We start from the raw sequence: 24,662 nt of genomic DNA, 5'->3' as shown, positions 1-24,662 counted from the left end.
ACCCGTAAGATAGGGTCATTTGTGAACAACTACCCATTTTTTTTATTTGTTTACAAACTACCCGCATGTTTGAAAAAGTTTAGATAGCACTACCCATTAACGTTTTCCATCCAAAAAACCGTTAGTGGGCCCCACATTGTACACGTGTCATTTTTTTATTGGATAAAAAAAAAATCAGAAATCCAACCCAACCCCACCCTCCTTCCCTGACCACCCCATCCCCACTGCCCACCGGCCACCGGAACCCAGCAACCCCATTCCCCTCTCCATTGGAAAACCCACAGCCCACAACACCAAACAACCACCATCACCACCAGCCTAAACTCTAATCACCACCAATTTTTGTGAAGAACCCTAAAAAATTGAATTGGAGTTTTTTGTTTGGTGAAGCAATTCACAAAATTGTTTGCTCTAATTGATTGTATGTTGAATTGTGAACATTTTGGTACAAGTTTAATAAAATTTGGTGAAGAACTGATGTTCCTCAAGCTTTCATGCATAAGCTTCAATGGAGCTTCAATGGCGTTTTTGTGCGTTTGGGAAGAGGAGGGGAAAGGGAGGGGGGCCGACATCGGCGGAGAAATGGCGGCGAGAAAGAAGGGGGGGTGGGGTTTCGGGGTGGTGGCGGCTGGTGGCTGGGTTCCGGGACCATATTAGGGTTTTGGGGTGTTTTTCAGTGGCTGTTCGATGTGGCTGGGGTGTTTCAAGGATGGGTTAGGTGGGTTTTTCGGTGGCTGGGGGTGCCGACGGTGGGGCTGGGTTGGGTTTTGGGGCTGCTAGCGGCAGTTCATGGTTGCCGGTAGTGGGGTTGGGTTAGGGTTTAGGTTTTTTTATTTTATTTTATTTATTTATTTTTATCCAATAAAAAAATGATTCGTGTACAATGTGTTTTTTGGATGGAAAACGTTAATGGGTAGTGCTACTCAAATTTTTTCAAACTTGCGGGTAGTTGTAAACAAATAAAAAAAATGGGTAATTGTTCACAAATGGGTCTATCTTCCGGGGAGTTCTAGACAATTTTTCCTATTTAATATTTAAAAACACAAATCATCATACCTATCATATACTTTGAAGAGTGTCACGTATAACCAATTACAATCAATAACTAAGTGAATTTTTGCATAATTTGTGTATCAACCATGGATTATTAAACAATGAAGCTTGTTTAATTGCCAAGTTTTAGTGTTACCAGTCCTCTACACTAAAAAAATTGCACGATACATCCATGATCCATTGACACAATATCAATACAATTACGATCGCAGTCGCAGCAGTTTCTTCTTCAATGAATTGAAATTCTCCAGTATCTTCAACCATTTTCAAATCTCACACTCATTCTCTCTCCTCTAAAAATGGCGCAAAATCCATCATCAACCAAACCAGGCCTTCTGGAATTGGTCCCTCTCTTTGTCGTCCTTCTCATCGCTGCTCATGTCATAGCTTTGGTACCACCAATCGCACTCTTCTTCTTCATCTTCTTCGTTTAAATTTTCTCTCTCTTACTTTTGTTGATATTTCTGTTTTAGGTGTACTGGATTTTCAGAGTTGCAACTGAGAAGCAGCAACAATTTCCTGGAAGATCCAAAAAACACTGATTTTGCCTCCTTCTGCATTGTATGTTCCGCCGCTAACCCTAATTTTTAGTTTAATTTTGTTTGATATTTGTTGATTATTGAAGATTTCTTGTGTACTGTGTGTGTTAGTGTGTGATTGCTGTGATTTTGTTTTTGTTTCTTTGAGCTGTACTGGAATTTGTTAAATTGGTTCAATTTGTTTGATGTCTGTGACAAAATGCGCGTCGAATTCATATGTTTCGTCAATGATGTGATAGAGTGATTTTGTTGAATTAAAACAAAGTTTGAAGATTACTTAAATTTTATGAGATATGCTGCTTTTGTGCCTAGACTTTGATTTATGGCACAATTATAATTAGTTATTGATGCGTAGTGAGATAATGAGACTATTGGCTCGGTTGGCTTTAACTTGAACGTGGAATGGTGCTCCCTCTTTCTCATTGCCATTAGTAATAAGAAAACAGGAAACTTTGATTAGTTAGCCACTTTGTCCGGTAGAATCATGGTGTTGACCTGCTCATCCTAGTACAGATTATTTCATTAGTTGTTCTATAAAGCTTGAGATTTGCTTTATGCCGATATTTGGGATCAGTCAACACTATTTTCACAGTGCTAGTGTGTTCTGATAGAGACCCACACTTGTCTTTTTCTAGGATCCATTGGTGATTTTTCTTTGTATTCAGTAATGAAATATTACCTAAAAGAGAATTTGAGTTTATTTCTTTCATCCACGTATGTCCTCATGTAACTTAAATTCTAGTTTCTGAACCTTTTATGGCTGCTATTCTGAGGTTTGATGGTCAAAAAGCTTATTTCAGTATACTTCTCTACCAATATCTGCTTAATAAGTGGTAAAGGAATAGTGGAATTTTGGGTTAGATTGCTCCTCAGTTAGATGAGTGGATAGGTTTCATGAAGGTTTTAAGAGCTTTATCGGGTGCTAAGGTTGAAAGTTGGTGCCTTTGTGGAGTTTCACAAGGATGTATGCTTAGCAATTGATAGCAACTCCTTAATAACCTCATGGCTCAGGCATGCAAAATCACTTTTTGCAAACACATATTATATATTCTTGATAATAGCATGGTTTAGAAGGTGTACTTGCCCACCCTATCGACCATACATGATGGAGATGACTCTGATGAGGCTTTGAGTCAGCATTTTGATTGTAATGAGCTAATGAATATGAGTCAATGACAGTGTCCAACTGTCCAGTATATGGTTAATAGAATAGTAGTAAGTACTGTCTGTGTTTCTTTTGGAATGCTGTCTGATCAGCATAACCCAAATTGGTCTGATTTCCATTCCATCTCAGCCTGTTGCCGGACAGTAATTTAAACCCACTGGGCTTACCCACAGTCTCTTGATGGCTTTTCTATATGGAAAATGGCAAGCAGCAGGTTAATGATGATTTTTGTCGATATTGTTCTGTGAGATAACCTTTTAACTACCTCAGATTATTCCTTATCCCTGCCTTTTTGTTCCTCAGTAAAAGGGGGATTTAAAACTGTGCATGACATAGAATTTATAGTGATTTGCAAATGGCATAGGCAACTTGGCAGACTTGGACTTAGTTTCCTCCAAGGATTGTACAATCTAAATCCGGAGGGTAATGTTGGTCATCCATTATGATTTTGTCAAGGACAAAATCATTGACAATAGGCGGTTACTAAATTCAACGGCTCAGGAACGAAGCTGTTTGGAGCTTTTCTTTCTGTCAAGGCATCCCCTCTTTGTGTTTGTTAACCTAATGAAATTTCTGTTCCAGATTGTATTCACAAAGTGTTCTGCAAATCTATAATTGGAGGCAGATATGATCTGGCTTTTTAAATACCGAACTTAACAAGATAAGGCCAAGGATCTTTGTGATGGTTATCTTTTTTCAGTTTTCTTACCCAACTTCTCAGGGTAAAGACTCCTAACTTTAACTATGAAGTTAATTTTCATTTGGACAAATGAGGTAATTCTTTATGCAATAACTAAGAAAGTAATACAAAATATAAATATATACTTTGGAATTTGGATCTCTTTCTACTTTTTCATGCCGTAGATACGCTTATCATACTGATCTTATGAACTGTTGACAAGAAATTGTTTTGGTAGGGAGTCTATAATCATGGTGGAAATATCTCAGTAATGTGCGAACTGTATGTCTGTATGTCAGCTTGTGGTGTTGCCTTGTGGTTTTGAACCTCAATTGAAAGTTGGTATAATATTAGCATGAAATAGAGATTATTTTGGAGAGCTTGAATTTATTAGTAGACTTACAGAGCTGTTGTAGCTGACAAAATATCTGATATGTACTTCCTTATAATTTGATAAGGGTCATACAGATTAATTTATACTGATTCATTGACATTTCGCCCTCGTGGATATAGAAACTTACATGAATTTCAGATGGTACGTGTTGACTATTAGGGGTGAAAGTTCGGTTTTCGGTTTGGTTTTTGGCCCAAACCGAAACCGAACCACCATATTTCGGTTTCTTGATTTTGCAAACCACACCGCACCACTTTCTCTTTGAAACCGAACCGAACCAAACCACCTAAATTTCGGTTTTCTTAAAAAAAACCAAACCGCACCGAATTTTCCTATCAAGCCTCATGAACATCAAATTTTGCAAAAAAACCGAACCGAACCAAACCAATTAAAACCGAACCAAACAAAACCAAACCAATCCAGGGTATTAATTATTACCATCCCACCTTATCACCACCAACACCCACCCACCACCCATCACCCTGACCACCTAAAACCCACCCACCACCCACCCTAACCTACCAAAACCACCGAAACTCACCACCCATCCCCCAAAACCACCCGAAACCCACCCGCCATCCACCCTAACCCATCAAAAACCACCCGAAACCCACTCATCATGCATCAACCCGAATCCATCAAAAACCACCCTCCACCCACCAAAAACTAAAGAAACCCACCATCCATCCTGACCACCCGAAACCCACCCAAAACTACCTACCACCACCACAATTCAATCATACACCACCATAAAAATAAAAAACTCAAACCAAATTAAAAGAAAGAAAAAGAGGACATACCTCACATTCCACCGAAAAACCTCGAATTTGGGTTTTAAAGGTCAAATTCGACCATGAAAACACTAGATCTAGTGTTTTCATGGTCGAATTTGACCTTTAAAACCTTTAGAATGTGAACACTGGTGCCCAGGTGGTCGTCCTTGCCTCCTTGGTCGTACTGTCGAAGAGGAGAAGAGAGTGAAAGTGGAGAAGAGATCGAAGAGGAGAGAGAAAGGACAGAGTAGAGAACTAGAGATTGGAGAAGATAAGAAGAGGAAAGGAGAAAGAGAGAACCGAGAGGGAGAAAGCTCACAAATGGAGAAAAGAGAAGAGGATTAGAGGAGAGAGAAAGGGCGGAAAGAGAAGAGGAGAGAGTGAGAGGCTGAGAAGAGTGATTAGGGTTTTTTTTTTTTGCCTTATATAGTATGGGCCGAAATTCGGTTCGGTTTCGGTTTTCATTTCCCGAAACCGAAACCGAACCATACAATTTCGGTTTCTTGATTTTACAAACCGAAACCGAACCACTTAAGAAAAAAACCGAACCATATTCCTAATTCGGTTCGGTTTTCGGTTCGGTTTGGTTTTAAACCAAATTTGTTTCACCCCTATTGACTATTTATGAATCCCTTTTTGAGAATATTTATGTCCTACCTTTTGCTGTTTTAATGTTGATTTGTATTCTCAGCCTTTCTTTGTACGAAGTAGTTGTTTTGATGGCTATTTTGTGTGGAGAATGTAGTACATTTCTCTCATAAACTTGATGGTTATCCTGTGTGCAGCTCTACAACTAAAGGGTTGCTTGCATTAATTTGCACTCAACAGGAAGAACGTGCCACTGATAGAGATAGTGCCAAACTTGAAGTTACCTTCAGAGAATCATTATTTTGTAGGTTATTGCTCGGTAAGGCGAAGTTCCAGAGTGGAAGTGTTGATGTAGCTGATATAATGGATCTGGAAACATGAATGTAAAAATGTACAATCTAACATTTGAGCAAGAATGCGTTTTAATCTAGATATTTTAATTCAAATAGTGTGTATCTCAGTTATTTGTAATCTCGTAAATACAATCTTGTAAACATATTTATTGATTTGTTGTCTACAATTTGGATACTCATTCTTCCGTAGCTGAACTTGTTCAAATTTTAATCCTTTGGACTATCATACTACATCATTTTTCGGATCCTTCCTATATAACGCTATTATTTACCATGCAATAAAAATTGTACTGTTAATATTTTCTTTTTCTTCAATTTTTGATCCTTTAGTTTATGCAATAAGATCATGTATAGTTGTATACATTGGCAAAATATGAGAATAGATTCTTGATATAGTCATATTGATATTGAAATCTACAAGATTATAAATGCAAACGTTAGAAACATTAGCTATTTAAACATAATACTTCGTAGAAGTGTATGACCTATAAAGTAAAATGATACTTCAGATGTTTTGGGTTTATTTGTTTCATCCTTACTTAAGCTATTTAATTTATTAGATAAAATACATTTTATCAAATTATAATAAACTTGAGAAAATACAAGTTTATAACCTTTGTAATTGTTTATCAAGGAACAAAAGCAGTATATCTAGGGATAAAACCATCAACCGTGTTGGTAGTTTTACTCTATTTTACCCCTATATTTGACTATTTTGCCCAAGATAAACGAAATATGTTTATCAATTTAAGGAGATAAATTGAGTCATTCACTATAAATTAAAGGGAAATTCTCAACGGTGACCCCCAACTTCTGCTACACACCGATGGTCACCTCCTTTTTTTTTTTCTTTATTATACAAAATGACCGTAATTAAGAAATTTTTCTCACATATAACATTAATGACTGTTATTTATTTTTTTTTAAAAAAAAACTAACCACGGTTAACTTTGAAAAAAAAACACCAACCCAGCCACCATCTTCACCCTCATCCCCGCCAGATATTTCCAGCACCACCTCCACCCTCACCGGAGCCACCATCTCCCTACCTCCACCTTCAACCCATCATCGCACAACCCCAGCGCGACAACTCCCTTGCACAACAGCCCACAACCGACAAGCAGCCGCTTCCACGAGACAACCACCGTCAGCCGCCGAATAATTCACCCAAAACCGGCCACCCTTACCTTCCAGCCAGCATCTCTCTTTCCGGCGAGACCACCTTGACCACTCCCTGACCGCCGAACCCAAATCACGACCACCCCAGATCGCCGAACTTAGAAACCCGACTACTCCCAGATCGTCAAACCCAAACAACGACCACCCTAGATCGCCGAACTTAAAACCCCGACCACCCCAAGACCGCCGAAGCCAAACACCGACCACCCCAAATCACCAAATTACCTAGAACTGACCACCGATCCTCCTGCTCTCTCTTTCTTCTCCGCCCTTTCCTCCACCCTTTCTCTCTTTATCTTCCGCCTTCTCCGATCCCCGCCCAGAAGCGAAACCTCACGACGAAGCAGCGAAAATCAAATTTCAGAGGAGAGAGAGTTGTGAGGTTAGGGTCGGTTCGGGTGAGAATCGGGCTTGGCGGTGGTCGAGGTGGAGTTGGCGCAGTGTCATCGGCGGTTGGGGGAGTTTGGGTAGTGTTGGCAGCAATCGATGGAACCTAGGGTGGTGCCGCCGGAAGGGAGATGGTGGCTGGTTTTTGGTGGTTGAGGTTAATTTTTTTTAATTTTTTTTTTTTTAAAAAAAAAAAGCTTCTAGCCATAGTTAATATTTAATGAAATTAGGTTATGAGTGAGATGAAATTTTTAACTAAGGTCATTTTGTATAATAAAGAAAAAAGGAGGTGACCATTGCTGCGTAGTAGAAGTTGAGGGTCACCGTTGAGAATTTTTCTAAATTAAACTAATTTTAGATAGGTTAGACCAAATAATTTTGTTGATGCGAGATTTAAAAATGCATTTTTAGTCTTGTCTAAACCCGTAATAAAATAAGTAGAGGTGATCAAAGTTGGCCCGGTCCGTCGGCCCGACCCGAAAAATTATTTTTTTTTTGGCGGGTTTGGGAATGCGTTTTTATGCATTTTTAGTTAAATTTTTTGGCCCGGCCCGAAAATGGTCCGAAAAGCCCGTCCGGCCCGACCACTTTGGGCGGGTTTGGGCACAAATTTTTCGACCCGAAGTTTGGCCCAATGGGAAAATTTTTTTAGCCTCGGCCCGGCCCGCCCAATGATCACCTCTAAAAATAAGGCCCTGTTCTTTAGAGCTGCTCTACTCAAATCTAATCTGCTTAGCTCTGTTTTCAAATAATAATTAATAATAACAATAATAATAATTAATATTTAATAATGATAATAATAATTAATATTGTATTGATGGTAATAATTAATGTGTTTAAAAATACAATAATAATAATAATATAATAATAATGGTTATTATTATTATAATAATAATTAAATGCCATAATAATAGTAATAATTCTTAAAATATAATAATAATAATAATAATAATAATAATAATAATAATATTAATAATAATAATAATATTAATAATAAAAATAAGAATGATAATAATAATAATAATTGTTATATTATTATAATAATAATAAAATACGATAATAATAGAATAATACTTAAAATATAATAATAACAATATTAATAATAATAATAATATAATAATAATAATAACACTAATAATTAATAATAATGTCGAGCTTTCGCTCTGCTGAAATTTAATGCTCTGTTCTGCCCAAAATCTCAAAAGAACGGGGTATAAGTTTGTCCAAACCCGCGTAATTTCTGCCCGGATCGGGCTAGCGGGATGGGTGTATAAACAAAGTCAAATTCTTCCAGGCACACACTTCATGCAAAGAACACAATCTCTCCTAAAATAAAAATGGCGCAACATGAATCATCAGCCAAAGCAGGATTTCTGGAATTAGTCCCATTTTTTGTCGTCCTTCTCATGGCTGCTCATCTAATAGCTTTGGTACCAACCTCACTCTTCTTCCTTCTTCTTCCTTGCAATTCTCTCTCTCATTCTTTGTTTCTTACATTGATTGATCTTTGTGTTTCAGGTATACTGGATGTTCAGATTAGCTACTGAGAAGCAGCAACCATTTTCTGGAAGATCCAAACAACACTGATTCTACCTCTCTCTGCAATTCTGCATTGTATGTTCCTCTGCTAACCCTAATTTCTGATTCTATATTTTTTGTTGCTGATTCTTCAAGTGAACTGAATCGTTGAACTTATGTGTTTGCTAATTGTTGTGATTTTGTTTCGATTGCTTTAATTTCTTGATGTTAGTGAGAAAATGTGAAGCGAATTTGTTTGTTTTTGATAATGTGATGACTAATTTGTTGAAAAGAAACTAATTTTGGAGATTGGTTTAGTGTTTATAGGTTTTAATCTAGTTGATTTGTAATCATGTTGCTTTTGTGCCCTAGGCCTTGATTTATGGCGTAAATTTGATTGATTATTGTTGCTGCATAACTAAATGATTAGTTTCGGACCTTTCGTAACTTCACTTTAGCACAAAATGGTGCTCCTTCCATCTCAATGCTAATATACCATTAGTAAAAGGAGAGAAAGACATCTATTTTCTTTATTCAGTAAAAATTATCGTGTTGAATTGCCCTTGCTAGTAGGCTTATGTGGGGCATTTCATTTCTTGTTCTGTTATACGTGAGTTTCACTTTATGATGATAATGGGGATTAACAAATTGTCTTCACATTGCTAGGGTATTATAAAGAAACCTGTACTTGTCTAGTTGTCTATTTAATTTTTCAAGCTAGTTTATAATCGACACATAGGATGGAGTTCTAGACCTTCTAGTACCACCAAATTATTTTGATAGTATTAGAGTATTTAAATATTACCCAAAGAAGAAATGATCTGATTCCCTCCATCTCTTTAGTGGTTTATTTCAATGGCGAATATCCTCCAATTAACAGAAACTGTCATATGTTTAACTCTTCGTGAAGGCTAGAGCATGGTACATGAGTAACAAATATATTTTGTATCTTAAATCATTATGGACATCGGAAACATTGCTGGTCGTGGATGTATCTCATGCTTCAACGCATGAGAGGTCTATTCTAGTTTATGATGGTCAACATTCAGCTTGTTAATGGAAGAGTTACTGATGCCACGCTTTTCCTGAGTTTAGCCAATGATGACATTCAGTTTCAAAAGATCTAGACAATTGAAGCTCAGATTATGAGGTTTTTAATGGCGAGCTTGATGATGATTTCCCCACCTTTCTCTGTGTCATTAAACCATGGTAGTGTTCTAGGCAATTATTGGATGGTATTAAGTCATTCCCTTCTAATTTAGTTATCTTTGATAAAGCATGTCTTCATTTTAAGTTCTGAATTATGTTTCTTGAAATACAAATCACTCTAGATGGCGGCGGGGAGAAGGGGGGATGCCTTATAGCATAAACATTACTTAGGCAGTTAGGCTAAGCTTTAAAAGCTGCAATTCTGAGATTTGAAATTTTCACTGTCCAGCTGTTGGTCAAAAAGGCTTATCGACAGAAAACATTTCTACCAATTTCTTTTTTATTGAAAATAAATGTGGATTGTTGGGTTAGATAGATCCTGGGAAAAGATAAATGATTTGATCGATTACATGAATGTTTCAAGAGCTTTATTGGGTACTCAAATTAATAGTTGGTGCCTTAGTCGAGGACCTGAGGTTCATGGCTCAAATATGTGAATATAATCTTGTTAAAACACTTAAAAGCATAGTTTGGAAGGTGTTATTGCCCACTCGGGCCCTATCATCCATGCATGGTGGTGAAACTGGTGATGAGGTCCCATGAGGATTTGCATGGCTTTCAGTTAGCTGTTTGACAGTGATGACGATGAGTCAAAATGAGTCAGTGAAAGCGTCTAACACATTGATAGTGGCTGTCTGTGTATCTTTTGGAAAGGCTGGCTGGACGGCATACCCAAATTGGTCTAAATTTCACTCTATCTCACCCTGTTCCTGGACAAGTTTAACCTTTCTGGCCTTAACCACACTCTCTTGATGGTTTTTCCTTGTGACTTGTGAGTAATGGGAGGCAGGAGGTTAATTAATGTTGCTAGTCATTTCTTTCTGTCACTTCTGTGAGATGACCCATTAGTTACCTCAGATTACTCTTTATTCCTGGGAAATTTCAAAATTGATTGTTAGGCATCCTCTCTCCATAGTTGTAAGACTTATAAGCCTAATTGTACTAAAGTCTTGGAGGCAGGTCTAATGTGTTTTTTTTTTTGTTTTTTTTTTTTAATATTTTTATAGATCCAAGTAAACGAGATAAGGTTATGGTTTACCCATGATGGCCTATCTTCTATTAGATTTCTTACCCTCACCTCCCTGGGTTGTGACTTCTAACTTCTAAGTCTTAACGTTACTATGAAGTGAGTTTTTATCTGGACGAACGGATGTGGGACCTGGATTTTTTGGCATATATACAGCGATATGGAAGTCTAGCATTTGAGGTTTAAGAATATTGAACCAGTTTTCCTTCAATACTAGTTTATTTCTCAATTCTGAGATGTGTTGCTTTCAGATTTTGAGCTATTATAGCTGGGCAAGTCTCTAAAATAGTTTGTATATGATACAGATCACTGTAGTACAAGATTATTGACTTTTCTTTTGAATCTAGAAGCTTCCATGAACTTTAGACATTTTCTGTAAATTATCTTTGAAGTTCTATTCTAAAATCCCAAGGAAAGCATACATGTAAAGGGGAAAATAACAACAAAAGGCAATGCATGATTTGCGTGTATAGTTTGTTATGGACAAGAGTTTAAACGCTTTATGCCTTGCACCCTGACCTGGAATGCTTAGATATCTTCTGCTTAATCAAGTTCAGTTGTACAGCATTGCACTTATCTTTACTCCATATAACCTTCTCCATGGATTTGGAAGTCAAAAGTACATATTGTGGCGTTTGAATTGGTTTCTGCCAAAACCTAGGGAAGCCCCGTGACTGCATCTCCTTTGATTGAATTTCTTGTAAGTATACCTAATTCTGAGTTACATTATTGGATTATGCTACTCAGGGTCTTCAATTCACCTTAAGTACTCACAGGCCATGACGCATTTCTTATTTTAAGGACACTTGAAACTTCATTTTGGATCAAGAATATGGAAATTTCTCATTTAAGTGGCCAAGGCCTTGTATTTAAACTCTTGCTTTGCCTACCACAAATATACGAATCCAAGTAACATATAGAAAGCATCAAAGATATTATAGAATCATTCAAATAGTTATGAATCAGTTAGGTATTGGATCCTATCAACCACCATGGTAAACTAGAAAACACTATCCTCCTACCTTGTGCTGTTTTTAATATTAGTTGAGTTGTATATCTATTATGGAGTATTTCTTTATAAAGATTGATAGACGTTTCCCTCATAACTTTGGTGGTTATCCTGTGTGCAGCTCTACCTTATTTGACTGTATATGCGGTGCTTGCTGCACACAACAGATGAAATGTGACGAAGATAGAGATAATGTCAACCTGGAAGTTTCCTTCAGAGAATCATTGTTTTTCTTGGTTATTGCTATTAGGGTGCGCGATGGTTTTGAACTGGAATGCTAATGTTTCTGTTTGAATGGATCTGGAAACATATGTATTGCTCAACATTCCAAATGAACATAACACCATTTTTACCATATACACCACTGTTATGGACCAACTGTAAGTTGGCCTGAAATATACTCAACATTTTTCTCCGATATACTACCTCCGTTTCACAATGCAATTTTTGAATTTTTTACCACTAATTGTTGTATACATGAATTGATTTTTTTTTTAGAAATTATATTTTGAAAATACTGAGATATACAACTAAAGAAATTCATAGTAAGACATGTATTTTGAAAGCCTTGAAAAGCAAATGATGCCAAAAAAAAAAAAAAAAAAAAAAAAAAGTTACTCCGTATGAGAGGATAATGAGTTTTATGTTTGTACAATGCGACCTGCCGACCTCATGCCTCATGGTGTCCATTTAAACAACCAATATCCAACTATTTACTATTAGCATTGGAGTTATGGTCTCGTTTGGTTGAATGTGGAATAGTACGAGTAATTAACTTGAAGAAACATCAAAATAATCAGCTTGAATCTTGAACATTTTTTTGCCTGTATTAGAACAAATAGAGTGGAAAGAAAAGAATCATGTAGAACGCCAACTAAGGTCTCATTTGGTTGAATGTGGAAATGCAAATTCCTTGGAAATGTTTATTCCCATATATTTGGAATTTCTAAAAAATGTTAAATTGTGTTTGGTTAACCATAAAAAAGTGAAAATTCCCATGGAAAATTCAACTTACCTAACTCTCCCTAGATAATTAAATACCTCCATTTTGTGGGAAGTGAAAATTCATGGAAATTTTTACTTTTTATAATTTTGTCAACCAAACAACTCCAAAGAATTTCAATTCCTAGGAATTTCAATTTCTCATGTTTTTATTTGTCAATTAAACGAAGCCTAAATAGGTTAGACAAATTCCAACTAATAAAGGTATGGCTGGCAATCTTACAAAATCAAACCATCAAATCAGTCCCCATTCACTAAAGGGTTTGACAGCATACTTCAACACTTTGTGTATACATCATCATCTCATGCATTGAAAGAGTAGTACACAAGATTGTATAAGTCAAAATAATAACCAACACCTCATCTCATCTTCACTACCATTGTTTCTCGATTGCATCATCACGTCCACCACCGTTGATCTCCCAATCCCCCCGGTCCCTTGGCTATCCATCTTCATTCTCATTGATTTACTTAAGCCAACCTAAACAACCAACCAACCAACCACCGCCAACCAACCATACTACTAATTGTCAACAACGACGCCTTATGAATGTATGATAAATGACTCTTAACGCATTTGATCATGTGATAATGCAAGCTTAAATGTTAAATACAAAGACTGTCCAGCAATAACTCAAGTATTACTTGTTATTAATCCTAGTAATTAATTCTAAAAACAATTCACTGCTAAGAATGAACTCTTGGAGATTGATCACTACTACTTCCTTCTCCATCCACATGATTCACCTTCGCCAACCCCAACCTTCCCACACCAATCCCATTACACAACGGCGTGTTTGAGTCAACAAACTCAGCCGAGTCCATCTCCATTTGACAAATCCTCACTGCCCCAATCAACTTTTCAGGCAACTCCTCCTCACTCTGACCTTCCACCACAAAACCCATGTCTATAGTTACAGATGTAACACACCCCAACGCCAAGTGTACCAACGCGCCAGCTATCTTTGAGCTTGAAATATCAACATCAACCTCCAAGTAGTCCGGTCCCCTGTGATATCTACATGTCAATGCCTTCCCTAACAGACATGCGCTGTAGTTTCCCACAGCTGTTTTAACTATCCATGGTCCCTTCACTATTCTGTTCACTAGCTTCAATCGGCTGTTTCTGAACGCATCATCGCCATTTATGAACCGGTCTAATAACGAGCCGGGTTGAATCGGCTCGTCTGTTGAGAAGTAGAATACTGCATTGTGGTGCTCCCTCCCTGCCACATTCGTTACACAATATTTTCTCTCAGCTACTAGAAGATCTCAATTTCTCAGTATTAAAATTCATCGACATTTCACAATAATAACATATTTTCTCTACAATAACACTCTTTAAGCAGATTAACAAGCTAATTTGACCTCAAAGTGTCAGTAATCTCGCAATTGATTGATGAATGTTTTTTCTTGAATACCAATCTAAAATTTATAATGATAAATTGAGGTTGGATTAAATTGATGATTTTAGCTTATATGAAGAAAAATTGTAGCAAAATTGCCTAAAATTTTATAAATTATAATAATAATCAAGCCAGATCTAAATTTAATAATAAGGTCAAGATTTAGCATTATCTGTTTCTTCAACGTTTCATGAAACATTATCCCAGAAAATACTTGTGATAAAACCGCACAACATTGATGTGATAATGAAGCTTTCAAGCAATTTCACTTAAAGTAATTTTTTCATAGCGTATAATAAGAAATATATTTTAATTTTTTTTCATTCTTTTTACATGATGAACCTGAAATTTGAGCTTAGGATTCTCCGTCGATTAAAATCAAATAACATAATCTTGCAATTAAGAGATAATTAGGTCACCTAATTAATCAATTTTCGATAATTTCACAAATTTATAATGATAATTTTTCGGAAATTCAAGCAATTCTCAGCTGAATCTTACAAAATTCAACTTCTTATATGTTCAATTAACAAATACTTAGGATTTTCCGTCCATCAAAAATCAATTTCTTTAACAAAATTCAGCAAAAAAACAATTGAATTTCGACCAATTCTCCAAAAAAAATAAAAATAATACAAACCTGGAACTTGAAGATTAATGGCGAAGACGAAGGACTTCAAGAAGCTACCATCAGCCTGACGAGACCGAAGCACGCGCATAACACGATTATCAGCACGTAACAGCACGTGCTCTAACTTCGACGTTGACCGAAGCCAGTCAACGGCGGTTGGCTTCAACAGATAATCGACGCAAGCCGGAGACTTCGTCTTCTTCGACAAATACTGTTTTGATCGGAGACAAAATAAATTTCCCGGCGGCGATGCCCAGCCGTTGGATCCTTTGTGTAAGTCCACGTGTTTTAAAGATCCACCGTTGATTGTTTCCTCTCTCCAGTCTACCTCCGTCGTAGACGACGCCGTTTCGCCATTGTTTTTGGTTGTGCACATTTTAATTTTTTTTCTCAGAGAAAAGAAAAGGTTTGAGTAGTAGAGTAGAGTAATTGGACTTTTCTAATTTTCTTCAAGAAAATTGAGATAAAAGAATTTTATGTAGTATTTATTTTTATTTTTATTTTTATTGGTAGGTGGGAAAATTAGAGTATTTTGGGAGAGGTTAAATATAATAAAAAGGGCTCGTGTGCCTTGTTCTATCTATCCTTCTAATAGACAGCAATAACAACTCATGAATTGAAAATTAGGATATTTTATGATATGATATTATTCTATTGTATCATTTGTATGGGAAGCTTCAATGTGGTTGCCTTCTCCTTTTCTTTTTCTAATCTAATCTATCTTTTACTTTTGAGTGCAGTCATGTGAGGATTCTGGAGAATCCGTTTTTATCAACATATATATACGGAAAAACTGTGTAAAAATAATACACGTTGAATATTTACAATACAATAAAAGTAAGTGAATACGGTATACTATACCCTAGCTTAATTCTTTCCAATTTGGACCTTTTATTCTCCTAATGAAAAATTATCAAGCAAAATAAATATGTGTTGGACACTTGGTTATATGTAGAGTTAGGCATGGGTTAAAATGGCAAGCTCACATGTCGTACTAATATACCTTATGTTCAAGTGATTCATCTTTGAAAAAGAACAATTAAATGTCATCTCAAGCCAATCTTTTGTATATGAGCCCTTACATAGCATGCCCCATGCCTCATCGGGCTTGTGGTGATGAGCTCATGTTGGATCGGTCTATTATTCATGTCGACCAATATACCCATATATATCGAACTCTATATATATGATAGTAATGCATAATAGAACTACAGAAATTGATTAGAAAACATAATAAAAATCGTGAATTGCTAAATCGCGTCCGGTATTTACCGGGTAATGTCCGTATTTTAACATGACATTACAAGCATGCCCCCTTTTAATTTTACCCTAATTTACTCTTACCCTAATTTACTTTTATCCCTTATAAATTTATTGTATTTTATTTTTACCCCACTAGCCACCAATCAGCCACCGCCACCAGACAACCACCAGCCACCATTATTCAACAAAAAAAAAGCTTAATTCAAAAATGATTTACACAAGCGGTGAATGGACGAGTTTGCGGAATTGACGACTCCACCGGAGAGGTCGCCTGTGAGTACGGATGAATTTTTGTTGTTTTTTTTTTATTTAGTAATTGCCGGAGAAACGCCTGAAAATTTAGAATCTAGAACGCATGAAAATTTAGAATCTACCATGGTAGGAACGCCTGAAATTTTATAATGTCCCATGGTAGATTCAAAAAAAGCAGGCGTTCCTCACATTGTATTTTCAAATGTTCATGGGAACGCCTGAAAATTTAGAATCTACCATGGAACATTCTCAAATTTCAGGCGAACCATGGTAGGAACGCCTGAAATTTTAGAATGTTCCATGGTAGATTCTAAATATTCTGGCGTTTCTTCCATGGTACATTCAAACATTTCAGGCGTTTCTACTTATTATTATTATTATTATTATTATTATTATTATTATTATTACTACTACTATCGTATTTATGTCGTTTATTATTATTATTATATTATTTAATTATTATAAATATTTAATTATTGTTATTATTATTAATATTATTATTATTATTTTCTTGGTGGATGAATTTGGTGGTAACCGGTGGTGGTGGATGATTTTGGGGGTTGAATTTGAGTGAAAGAGAAAAGTAGGTGAAAAGGGTGAAGAGAGAGAAAGCTAAAAGTAAAAAAAAAAAAAAAAAAAATGTTTTGATGGGTTATTTCAGGGAGGGATATATTAGTATGTTTATTTTAAAATACGGACGTTACCCGGTAAATACTGGACGTGATTTAGTAACCCCAAATTCGTAGTTTACTTGTTAATGGTTTTTTTTTTTTTTTTTTTTTTTTTTTTTTGGGGGGGGGGGGTGGTGGTTAAATTAATGGATTTGTTTTATCATTTACCAAGAAGTTTTTGTTATCTACTTTTCATTTTTTTGATAGAGTAAAACATATGGGATCCTAGACTTCTTGAATTGATCCTTCAACATTTTTTTTTCAATAGTTACCTGAATTAGAGTAGTTAAAGCATTTAATGATCAAAAATAGTCAAACATGTTCAATCAATCTAAAATGTACCTCTATTAAGAAAAATATACAAAATACTGAGTATTATATTCTAACGGTCCAACCAACCTAGTAAGAAAATTTAATTATTTGTAAAAGTACTACTATTCAGCTCAGTTATCTTCCTTTTCAGAGTTAAGTCATGACTTACGCGATACTTTCCTACTGCATACTTTGTTTAATGTCGACACAAATAAAGCAAATTTCCTTATCAAGTTCTTCTTTTGGTCAGGCATAGACATTAGATGAAAATCACAACAATTACCAAATTAATTGTTTGGTATAAAATACATGATGAAAAGAGTTGTACAATTATTGTAATGGCCTAATCATTTTGTCATTAATGATGTAATAGATTCCATATCTTTGCTGTAATGTGTAATTATGACTCATCAATTGTGGGTTTTTGCTGCCCAAAAACAAAATAATAAGCTCTTCAAGATGGTGAATAGTTGTACTTAATACTTGTGTATAATTGAAGATTGCTAAATTGCAGAATCTTAGTTCATCACATGTGCATGCATGGTCATGCATAAAATCCTATAAAAGACTTTTCTATCATATGCTTCATGCTTGCACTTTTTCAATTGCTTTTCACTTTAGCTAAATTGACGTGTATTTGACAAATATAATTATAGCGCGTCTTTTGTATGGCTGATCATATCGTGTGGTCACTTATAAGAAAACGAATAACCCCTAACACTGATAGAGGAAACCCCTATTATACTGATAGAGGAAACCCCTATTATACTGATAGAGTATCTCCTTATCATACTAATTGAGTAATCCTTAAATAACAAAGTGCAGTGACTCTACAACACTGACATAGTAATTCCAATATAACTAAGTAACACACACACACACACAGTCTTCTACAACACTAGCACTAAGTTCAGTATCACTAGCACTAAGTTGAGTAATCAAATTTGTACCGTAACAATCAAGTTCATTACTTATTTCTTTTGGATTGTCAAAATTGGCTACTTATGAAGTTGTGATGCATATTTCAAATTGGGCTCAAAGTATCAGTATCAGGCCCAGTCATACTTTGAACAAAGATATTGGCCCAATCCATAACATAACAAGATTAAAGCCAGCCCATACATAATTTTTTTTTGTCTTGATTTCTTTTTTTGAAACTTCATTGATGATTTAAAAGGCAAATACATTTACAAATACATAGAAATGACAAATTGCAAGGATTCTCCTTGCACTAATTAATTTAACTACAAAGCATCGAGTAATGTTATCAAATCAAACTATATAATATAAGTATATAATAGTATGATTTTCTTCTTTGTTAGACACACCCACCAGGCCCAAACCCAAGCTTACTACCAGCAACATCATAAACAATATCAAAAGTAAGTTGCTGAACATTTCCTAAAATTCCAACATCACTTGCATCTCCATTTCCAGCAAATGCAAGGCAAACTTGTGAGAGATCCTTCACATAGAAAATCCCTGCTGCAGGTAACACGATTTCGGCCTTACCACCGAACTGAAGCCCAATCTTAGGCACTGTGACTGTGGTATATTTGCTGAGGTCGAAGCATGTATCGAGGATCGATAGGGCAGGGGCTTTAGGGTACTTGGACATGGCCTTGTTGAAGGCAGTTTGTAATGCTGTGTATGCATCTGGTGGTAGACGGGTGATCACGGTACCGGAGTCGATTAGGACTCCACCTTGTGTAAAGACTGTGGGTTGGATTGAAAGTTTTTGGCCACCAACTGACATGCCTTGTAGGTCTATGAAATAGAAGGATGCTCCTGCTGACCCTGATAGGAGAGGTGTGTACGTGATCGACTTTGAACTCTGTTGTCAACCAAATCAAGTGTTAATACTTCATCTGTCTCAATATATGCAACGTTTTTGCAATATTTATGTTATTGAAATTTTGTATTGATACTTTACTAACTTTGATCACATTTTGTTAAGGTAAACATAAGTGAAATTTTTTTAATTAAATTTAGTTGTCAAGAAATTCCATCTTTAAATATATCATTCGTTTCTGAATACGTGCATCTATGTTATTATTCTAATCGTTAGGTTACTAATGGTTAAGTATAATGTTAGCAAGTGTAAAATTTAAACTGGATCATGTATTAAGAAACCGAGGAAGTTAAAAAAACGTACCGTGCCCCCTTTACCAAAGGTGAGATGACCGGTAGAGCTTGCCTTGGAAGGCAAACAATAAGAGAAAACTTGACCATATTTGGTAGCACATTGTGACATAACGGACAATTGGTTTCTACCAAGCCCAATAAGCCCAGCAGACCCACCAAAAAGGCCTTGATTATTCTCACCACATCCAAAATAAAAGTTTGGAATTGTGTCATAGGAGGAGCCCAAAGTTAGAGTGTCCTTAGCAAGGAATCCAACCGAGAAGGATGAGTCCCCATATTGTATGCCGTAAACGCATGTGGAGCCGGCACATCCCGGCTTCGCGCTGGTGGCCGATCTCACCTCCGAGCATAGCGTCGAGGTGCATGTAATGTTCGAGTACGTTGATGACTCTGAGGGGTTGAACACGGGGTCTTTTTGCTTGTAGCAGCTTCTTTTGCATGGTTCACATTGTGTCCATGTGAAATCACTACCTAAATTCACAAGCAAGTGCATATTAGATATTATGAAGGGTGCTATTAATATCATACTACATAGTACATACTATAAGGGATAAAGAGGTAGGCTCTTGCTCTTTCAAATTAAAACAATCAATTTCATTATATATTTCATCATTGTTTGACATTTAGAGTCACTAATTATTAGTTAATGAGTTAATATTCATTAATGAACACAAATAATATCTAATCCGCATTTGGACTATACTTGACACTAGAAGATTCAAAATTAATCCAAACCGAATTGACTTATCCGAACCCAGCCCATATTCAAAATTGACACAGTCCAATATTGAATTGATCCAACCAAAATTAAATATACGTAAAATTGATTTGTCATCCACCACATAATAATGATACTACTTGTAATATTTAACTTGAAATAGACCTACATGGACTCAACCAAACCCATATCCAAACCAAAATCTCCTCACCTAATCACAATCCGACACATAAAATCTAACCCGATTTAAAATAACTTATTTGTCACCTCTATTTATACTGGTATTACTACGTACCTGTATCGAAAATAAGGGAGAGGTCCTTTTTAGGGGTACCAAGGCCAATAGTGACAATGAAATTGCCAGACCCAATAGTACTACCGGACTTTGCTGGAAGGCCCACTGCTTTTTGTTTAACTCTGTCCTTTTTTGGTGCCTTTTTGTGGTCCGTCACCGAGTCAACTTCCACCGATTTAGGCTTGACTCGCTCCCTAATTGAGTCAACTCGTTTTTCATCGTTTTCTAGAATTTCAACGTGGATTGTGCGGCTTTCTTTGTCTGACTCCAATGTTGAACATGGCCCATGCTTATGCCTCACTTCTAGAGAATTTCCCTTTTTAATTCCTGCATTGTTTTCCCAAATTTCTGTCATATCTATTTACAGTATGATTTTTTTTGCTGAAGTTTATAAATACCATATTATCTCCGTTAATAATTATTTACAAGAACTGCAACGATTTAATATAAAATAGAAAGGAAAAATGTCTCATAATTGTAAATAACCGTTAATGGAGATAGTATATTTAATGTATGTACAGCACATTTACCGTAATAATAAGTTGCACGTAAAGTTGTCATTCATGATTCGATTATTGAATATGTATACAATTTTAAAACTTACTTATAAGCAATGAATGTATATACTTATAAAATAATACTGGGTATGGCTTTTATTTTAGGTTTTTATAAAAATATCAAGCATCAAATGATATATAGATGTTTGTTTTCTACAATGATGTAAGTACATAGTATTATACTCCGTATAATTTTTCTTTTAACTTCGTATTCAACTTTTAAGGTTGCATTTATTTAAAAAAAAAAAAAAAAAATTAGAGTTGTATTAATCGGTTTTCTATATCTTATTTTAACTAGTTGACAACTTAGTAGTTATTTTTCTTTAATTGTAAATACTCTTATGCATAGTGACCAATTGTACACCAAATATGTCAACTAGTTTATTTTATGAGCGAAATCGGAGTTTGGTGTTTGTTGTTACTCTTTAAGTTAAGTTTTGAGCTTAAACTTTTAAATTTAGTACACCATTGTCAGTTTGTCACCATATATATTTGTCAATTGTCACCATATATATGTTACTAGAGGTATTAATGCAACAACATTTCCACCGTCTATAAACTACATAATTAATAAATAAAAGAACTAATAGATTTCTTACCAAGTACCTTTCCATCCATAAAAGAAGGAATAATCAAATAAAGGAAGAAGTAGTGTAAAGAAGAAAAAGGGGGAATAATTTTATTGGTTGCCTTTTGTTTTGAGTATAATCAACAGGTTGGCAAAACCCGTGCTCAAAGACCTACACCCACTTATATTAATTGGATTTATTCAAACTTTATTTATAAATTAATAAAAATATATTTTAGATAGAAGAAAAGTCTTATTCACAAGCAAAGTCTTACTCACTAGAAATTTTTTGTGTGATGCCAAAAAATTGTTTTACTTGTAGTAATATTTGAATAAAACGAGACAAAGTTGGTGATTAATATATGCATGAATTAATGAATGTATATAAGTCACATGATGACATAGTAAAGTGCTCACCTACTTTTGTTAGGCAGTATATGAATAATTCGACATCATATTGTCTTAGGTTATTAAAAGATTTATAATCATTCTATTTGGTGGTGTATTAAGTACTTAGTTAAACATAAAGATTTAATTGTGTGGATAAAGTGGCTCACTCAAAATTGGGAGCCACAACTACGACGTTTCTATTCCGCTAGCTATTTATTGACACGAAAATTACATATTTGTCTTCATTGTTAATTAGCCATCAAATTACTTTGTATGTAGTTAACTTGTTATTATATCTAATTGTCACTATTTTAGTAATTCAATGCTCAACTTCTTTGATAAGATATACTAGCTACTATGATGAGCTTATTACATCCGATTACGAATGTTGTTAAGTGCACCTAAGAATTTATGAAATTCAGTTGCGGGGAAATGTTTATGATGAGCTTATTACATCCGACTATATATGAATGATCTTAAGTGAACTGTTGTACCTAAGATTATATGAAATTCAATAATTGCGGGAAAATCTTTATGGACAAGCTATGCTTAACTTGAAAAATGTATATCATTTTATACAAGAAGGTAAGAAGCTAACGTGGGTGACGCATAAGAAAACAATTTAATTAATTAGATAGGCCATACATCAACATCGATTTATACGATGTATATGGATAGCTTATATTGTTGCCTCAATTTTATTGGTGGACAAAATTTACGCTTGTAGTAGTAATCTTTCACTTCCTATATATGAACTTGTTATTACACTTCTAATCCCAATAGATTGAAAAAGAATAATAATGGAAATTAATACTATATTGTTCTTCATAATATTTCTTAGTCTATTATTTGTATGAATTAATAAGGCAACTTATCAAAGATTAGACTTGGTAACTAAGTAATAATTAACGAAAACCGAGAAGATTACCTTATTACGTACCTTGCTTGGCATTTAATTTCGAAGTTTTGAAATAAAAAAAATGGTACTCTAAGGTTTCATATATGACTATATACGCTAAAAGATATAACAATTTAAAATTATTGATGGCCGTCGCTAAACAAAATTATTTAGCGACTGTCAATATACTAGTTACCATAACAAAACCATACATAAATACACAAACTAGTATTTATTCAAGATCGAAAAAGGCAAAGGCGTTACCTTTTGGGGAAGGATTGCAACCCTCTTCATCAGTAGCAGGAAGAAGAGAGCTAACTTCAACAGTATGAAAGTGATGTTCTTGTTCCAAAGTTGGAGGATGATGAACTTTGGCAAAACATTGGCAATTAGTAGAAAGGAAAAGAATAACCAAAGAAATAATAATGGTTGGAATAGGAATAATAATAGTGGCCATTGTTTAAAGCCCCACTCTCTTTATTACTTACTACTAGTTTTTCTTTCTTTGCAAGTTTGTATGCAAAAATGCCAACTCTAAGAAGGCCTATTTATATAATAAGGCTAGGTTTTGAGTTATAAAACTTAAAATTGTATATAAATATCAATTTTCAATTTGCACGTCACCTTTTGCCCACTATTACATTATTTACATAATACATACAAATACAATCTGCATTTCTTGGTGGTTTTCTTGGTGGTAGGGACTTAGAAGTTTTATTTATATTTAGTTATACGAAGTATTTACTATTATTATTATTATTATTATTATTATTATTATTATTATTATTATTATTATTATTATTATTATTATTATTATTATTATTATTATTATTATTATTATTATTATTATTATTATTTACTTTTTTCACTAAAAAAAATCAAGTATTAACATGCTTGGGGGATAAGGTTATTTTTGTAGTGGGGTTATTGTTGTTAGTGGGTTTAATTTATTTTATTTATCTTTTATGAGTATTAGTGGGCTTTGTAAGTATGGTGTGATTCCACTAATTATATTGCTTAAAATATTTATAACTTACTCCGTAAAAGATAGAAGTGTATATAACTCTAAGAGAATAGATTTAAAGTTTTTTCTCTTTTCTTTTTGGTTATTAGACAATATTTGTTAGGATCAATCAATTGGTTTAATGACTTGATTCCTTGTTGCTTTTGTCGGATATGCCCTATTCCCTTTAACAAAAGCAATAATTCAACAAAAAAAAAAGTTACTTGCTTTAATTTCTTGTTAGTTGATAACTTATATCTTGACAAAAATTAAACTTTGGTGATTATTCAAGCATGAATTGTATATTTTATCATTTACTTTGACTCATTTATATTCGATCTTTATATGTCACTGTTTTACATTTTTTTGAGACAGATTTTGATCTAATTTATTTCCTATTAATACATGTTTTTGTACGACTTTGTCTCTAATAAGTACACTTATTGTGATAAACTTGTATATACACTATATATAGTATTGAAAATACAGGAAATTTACTTCATTAGACAACTCAGACACTCTATATGAGTGGTTTTTCAATAAGTTTGGATTTTTGACTTTTTGTTGCATAATTTATCTCGATTTAACATATACTCTCCCACCAATCCACCAAACTTCATATATATATATGAGAACTGAGCATGAAACAAGTCTCATAGGAAATTGGTGAATTTCTAA

At 34.7% G+C, this 24,662-nt stretch overlaps 2 protein-coding genes and 2 long non-coding RNA genes across 4 annotated transcripts; 2 read left to right on the top strand and 2 right to left on the bottom strand.

Annotated features, from left to right (window-relative positions):
- Positions 1–1,116: 1,116 nt before the first annotated feature.
- Positions 1,117–5,733, top strand: LOC110726881. The gene is made up of 3 exons (XR_002512417.1): positions 1,117–1,445; positions 1,527–1,614; positions 5,389–5,733. It is a non-coding gene; the product is annotated as an uncharacterized LOC110726881 (long non-coding RNA).
- Positions 5,734–8,341: 2,608 nt separating this feature from the next.
- LOC110726880 lies at positions 8,342–12,312 on the top strand. The gene is made up of 3 exons (XR_002512416.1): positions 8,342–8,540; positions 8,629–8,724; positions 11,995–12,312. It is a non-coding gene; the product is annotated as an uncharacterized LOC110726880 (long non-coding RNA).
- A 625-nt stretch (positions 12,313–12,937) lies between these two features.
- LOC110726879 (protein ENHANCED DISEASE RESISTANCE 2-like) lies at positions 12,938–15,670 on the bottom strand. The gene is made up of 2 exons (XM_021906398.1): positions 14,922–15,670; positions 12,938–14,101 (listed from the first exon to the last, which is right to left on the bottom strand). Exons 1-2 carry the CDS (start codon positions 15,286–15,288, stop codon positions 13,563–13,565), a joined length of 906 nt encoding a protein of 301 aa, XP_021762090.1. The 5' UTR covers positions 15,289–15,670; the 3' UTR covers positions 12,938–13,562.
- Positions 15,671–18,529: 2,859 nt separating this feature from the next.
- LOC110726878 (aspartyl protease family protein At5g10770-like) lies at positions 18,530–23,515 on the bottom strand. The gene is made up of 4 exons (XM_021906397.1): positions 23,246–23,515; positions 20,569–20,895; positions 19,566–20,026; positions 18,530–19,244 (listed from the first exon to the last, which is right to left on the bottom strand). The coding sequence occupies exons 1-4, from the start codon at positions 23,436–23,438 to the stop codon at positions 18,729–18,731; spliced, it is 1,497 nt and encodes a 498-aa protein (XP_021762089.1). The 5' UTR covers positions 23,439–23,515; the 3' UTR covers positions 18,530–18,728.
- Between the last annotated feature and the right edge of the window lie 1,147 nt (positions 23,516–24,662).

This window comes from Chenopodium quinoa, unplaced genomic scaffold (assembly GCF_001683475.1).
Source record: "Chenopodium quinoa cultivar QQ74 unplaced genomic scaffold, ASM168347v1, whole genome shotgun sequence".
Classification (NCBI taxonomy): Eukaryota; Viridiplantae; Streptophyta; class Magnoliopsida; order Caryophyllales; family Amaranthaceae; genus Chenopodium; species Chenopodium quinoa.
This window is presented reverse-complemented; position numbering and strand designations above follow the sequence as displayed.

Bases quoted from the DNA above. Each gene is read 5' to 3' on its own strand.
- LOC110726878 (XM_021906397.1), bottom strand. From the start codon at position 23,438: ATGGCCACTATTATTATTCCTATTCCAACCATTATTATTTCTTTGGTT. The intron at 20,896-23,245 runs GTAACGCCTTTG...AAAACAATGCAG, and splicing joins TTGCAATCCTTCCCCAAAAG to GAATTAAAAAGGGAAATTCT. The intron at 20,027-20,568 runs GTACGTAGTAAT...TTGTGAATTTAG, and splicing joins CTCCCTTATTTTCGATACAG to GTAGTGATTTCACATGGACA.
- LOC110726879 (XM_021906398.1), bottom strand. From the start codon at position 15,288: ATGTGCACAACCAAAAACAATGGCGAAACGGCGTCGTCTACGACGGAG. The intron at 14,102-14,921 runs GTTTGTATTATT...CGAATGTGGCAG, and splicing joins CATTAATCTTCAAGTTCCAG to GGAGGGAGCACCACAATGCA.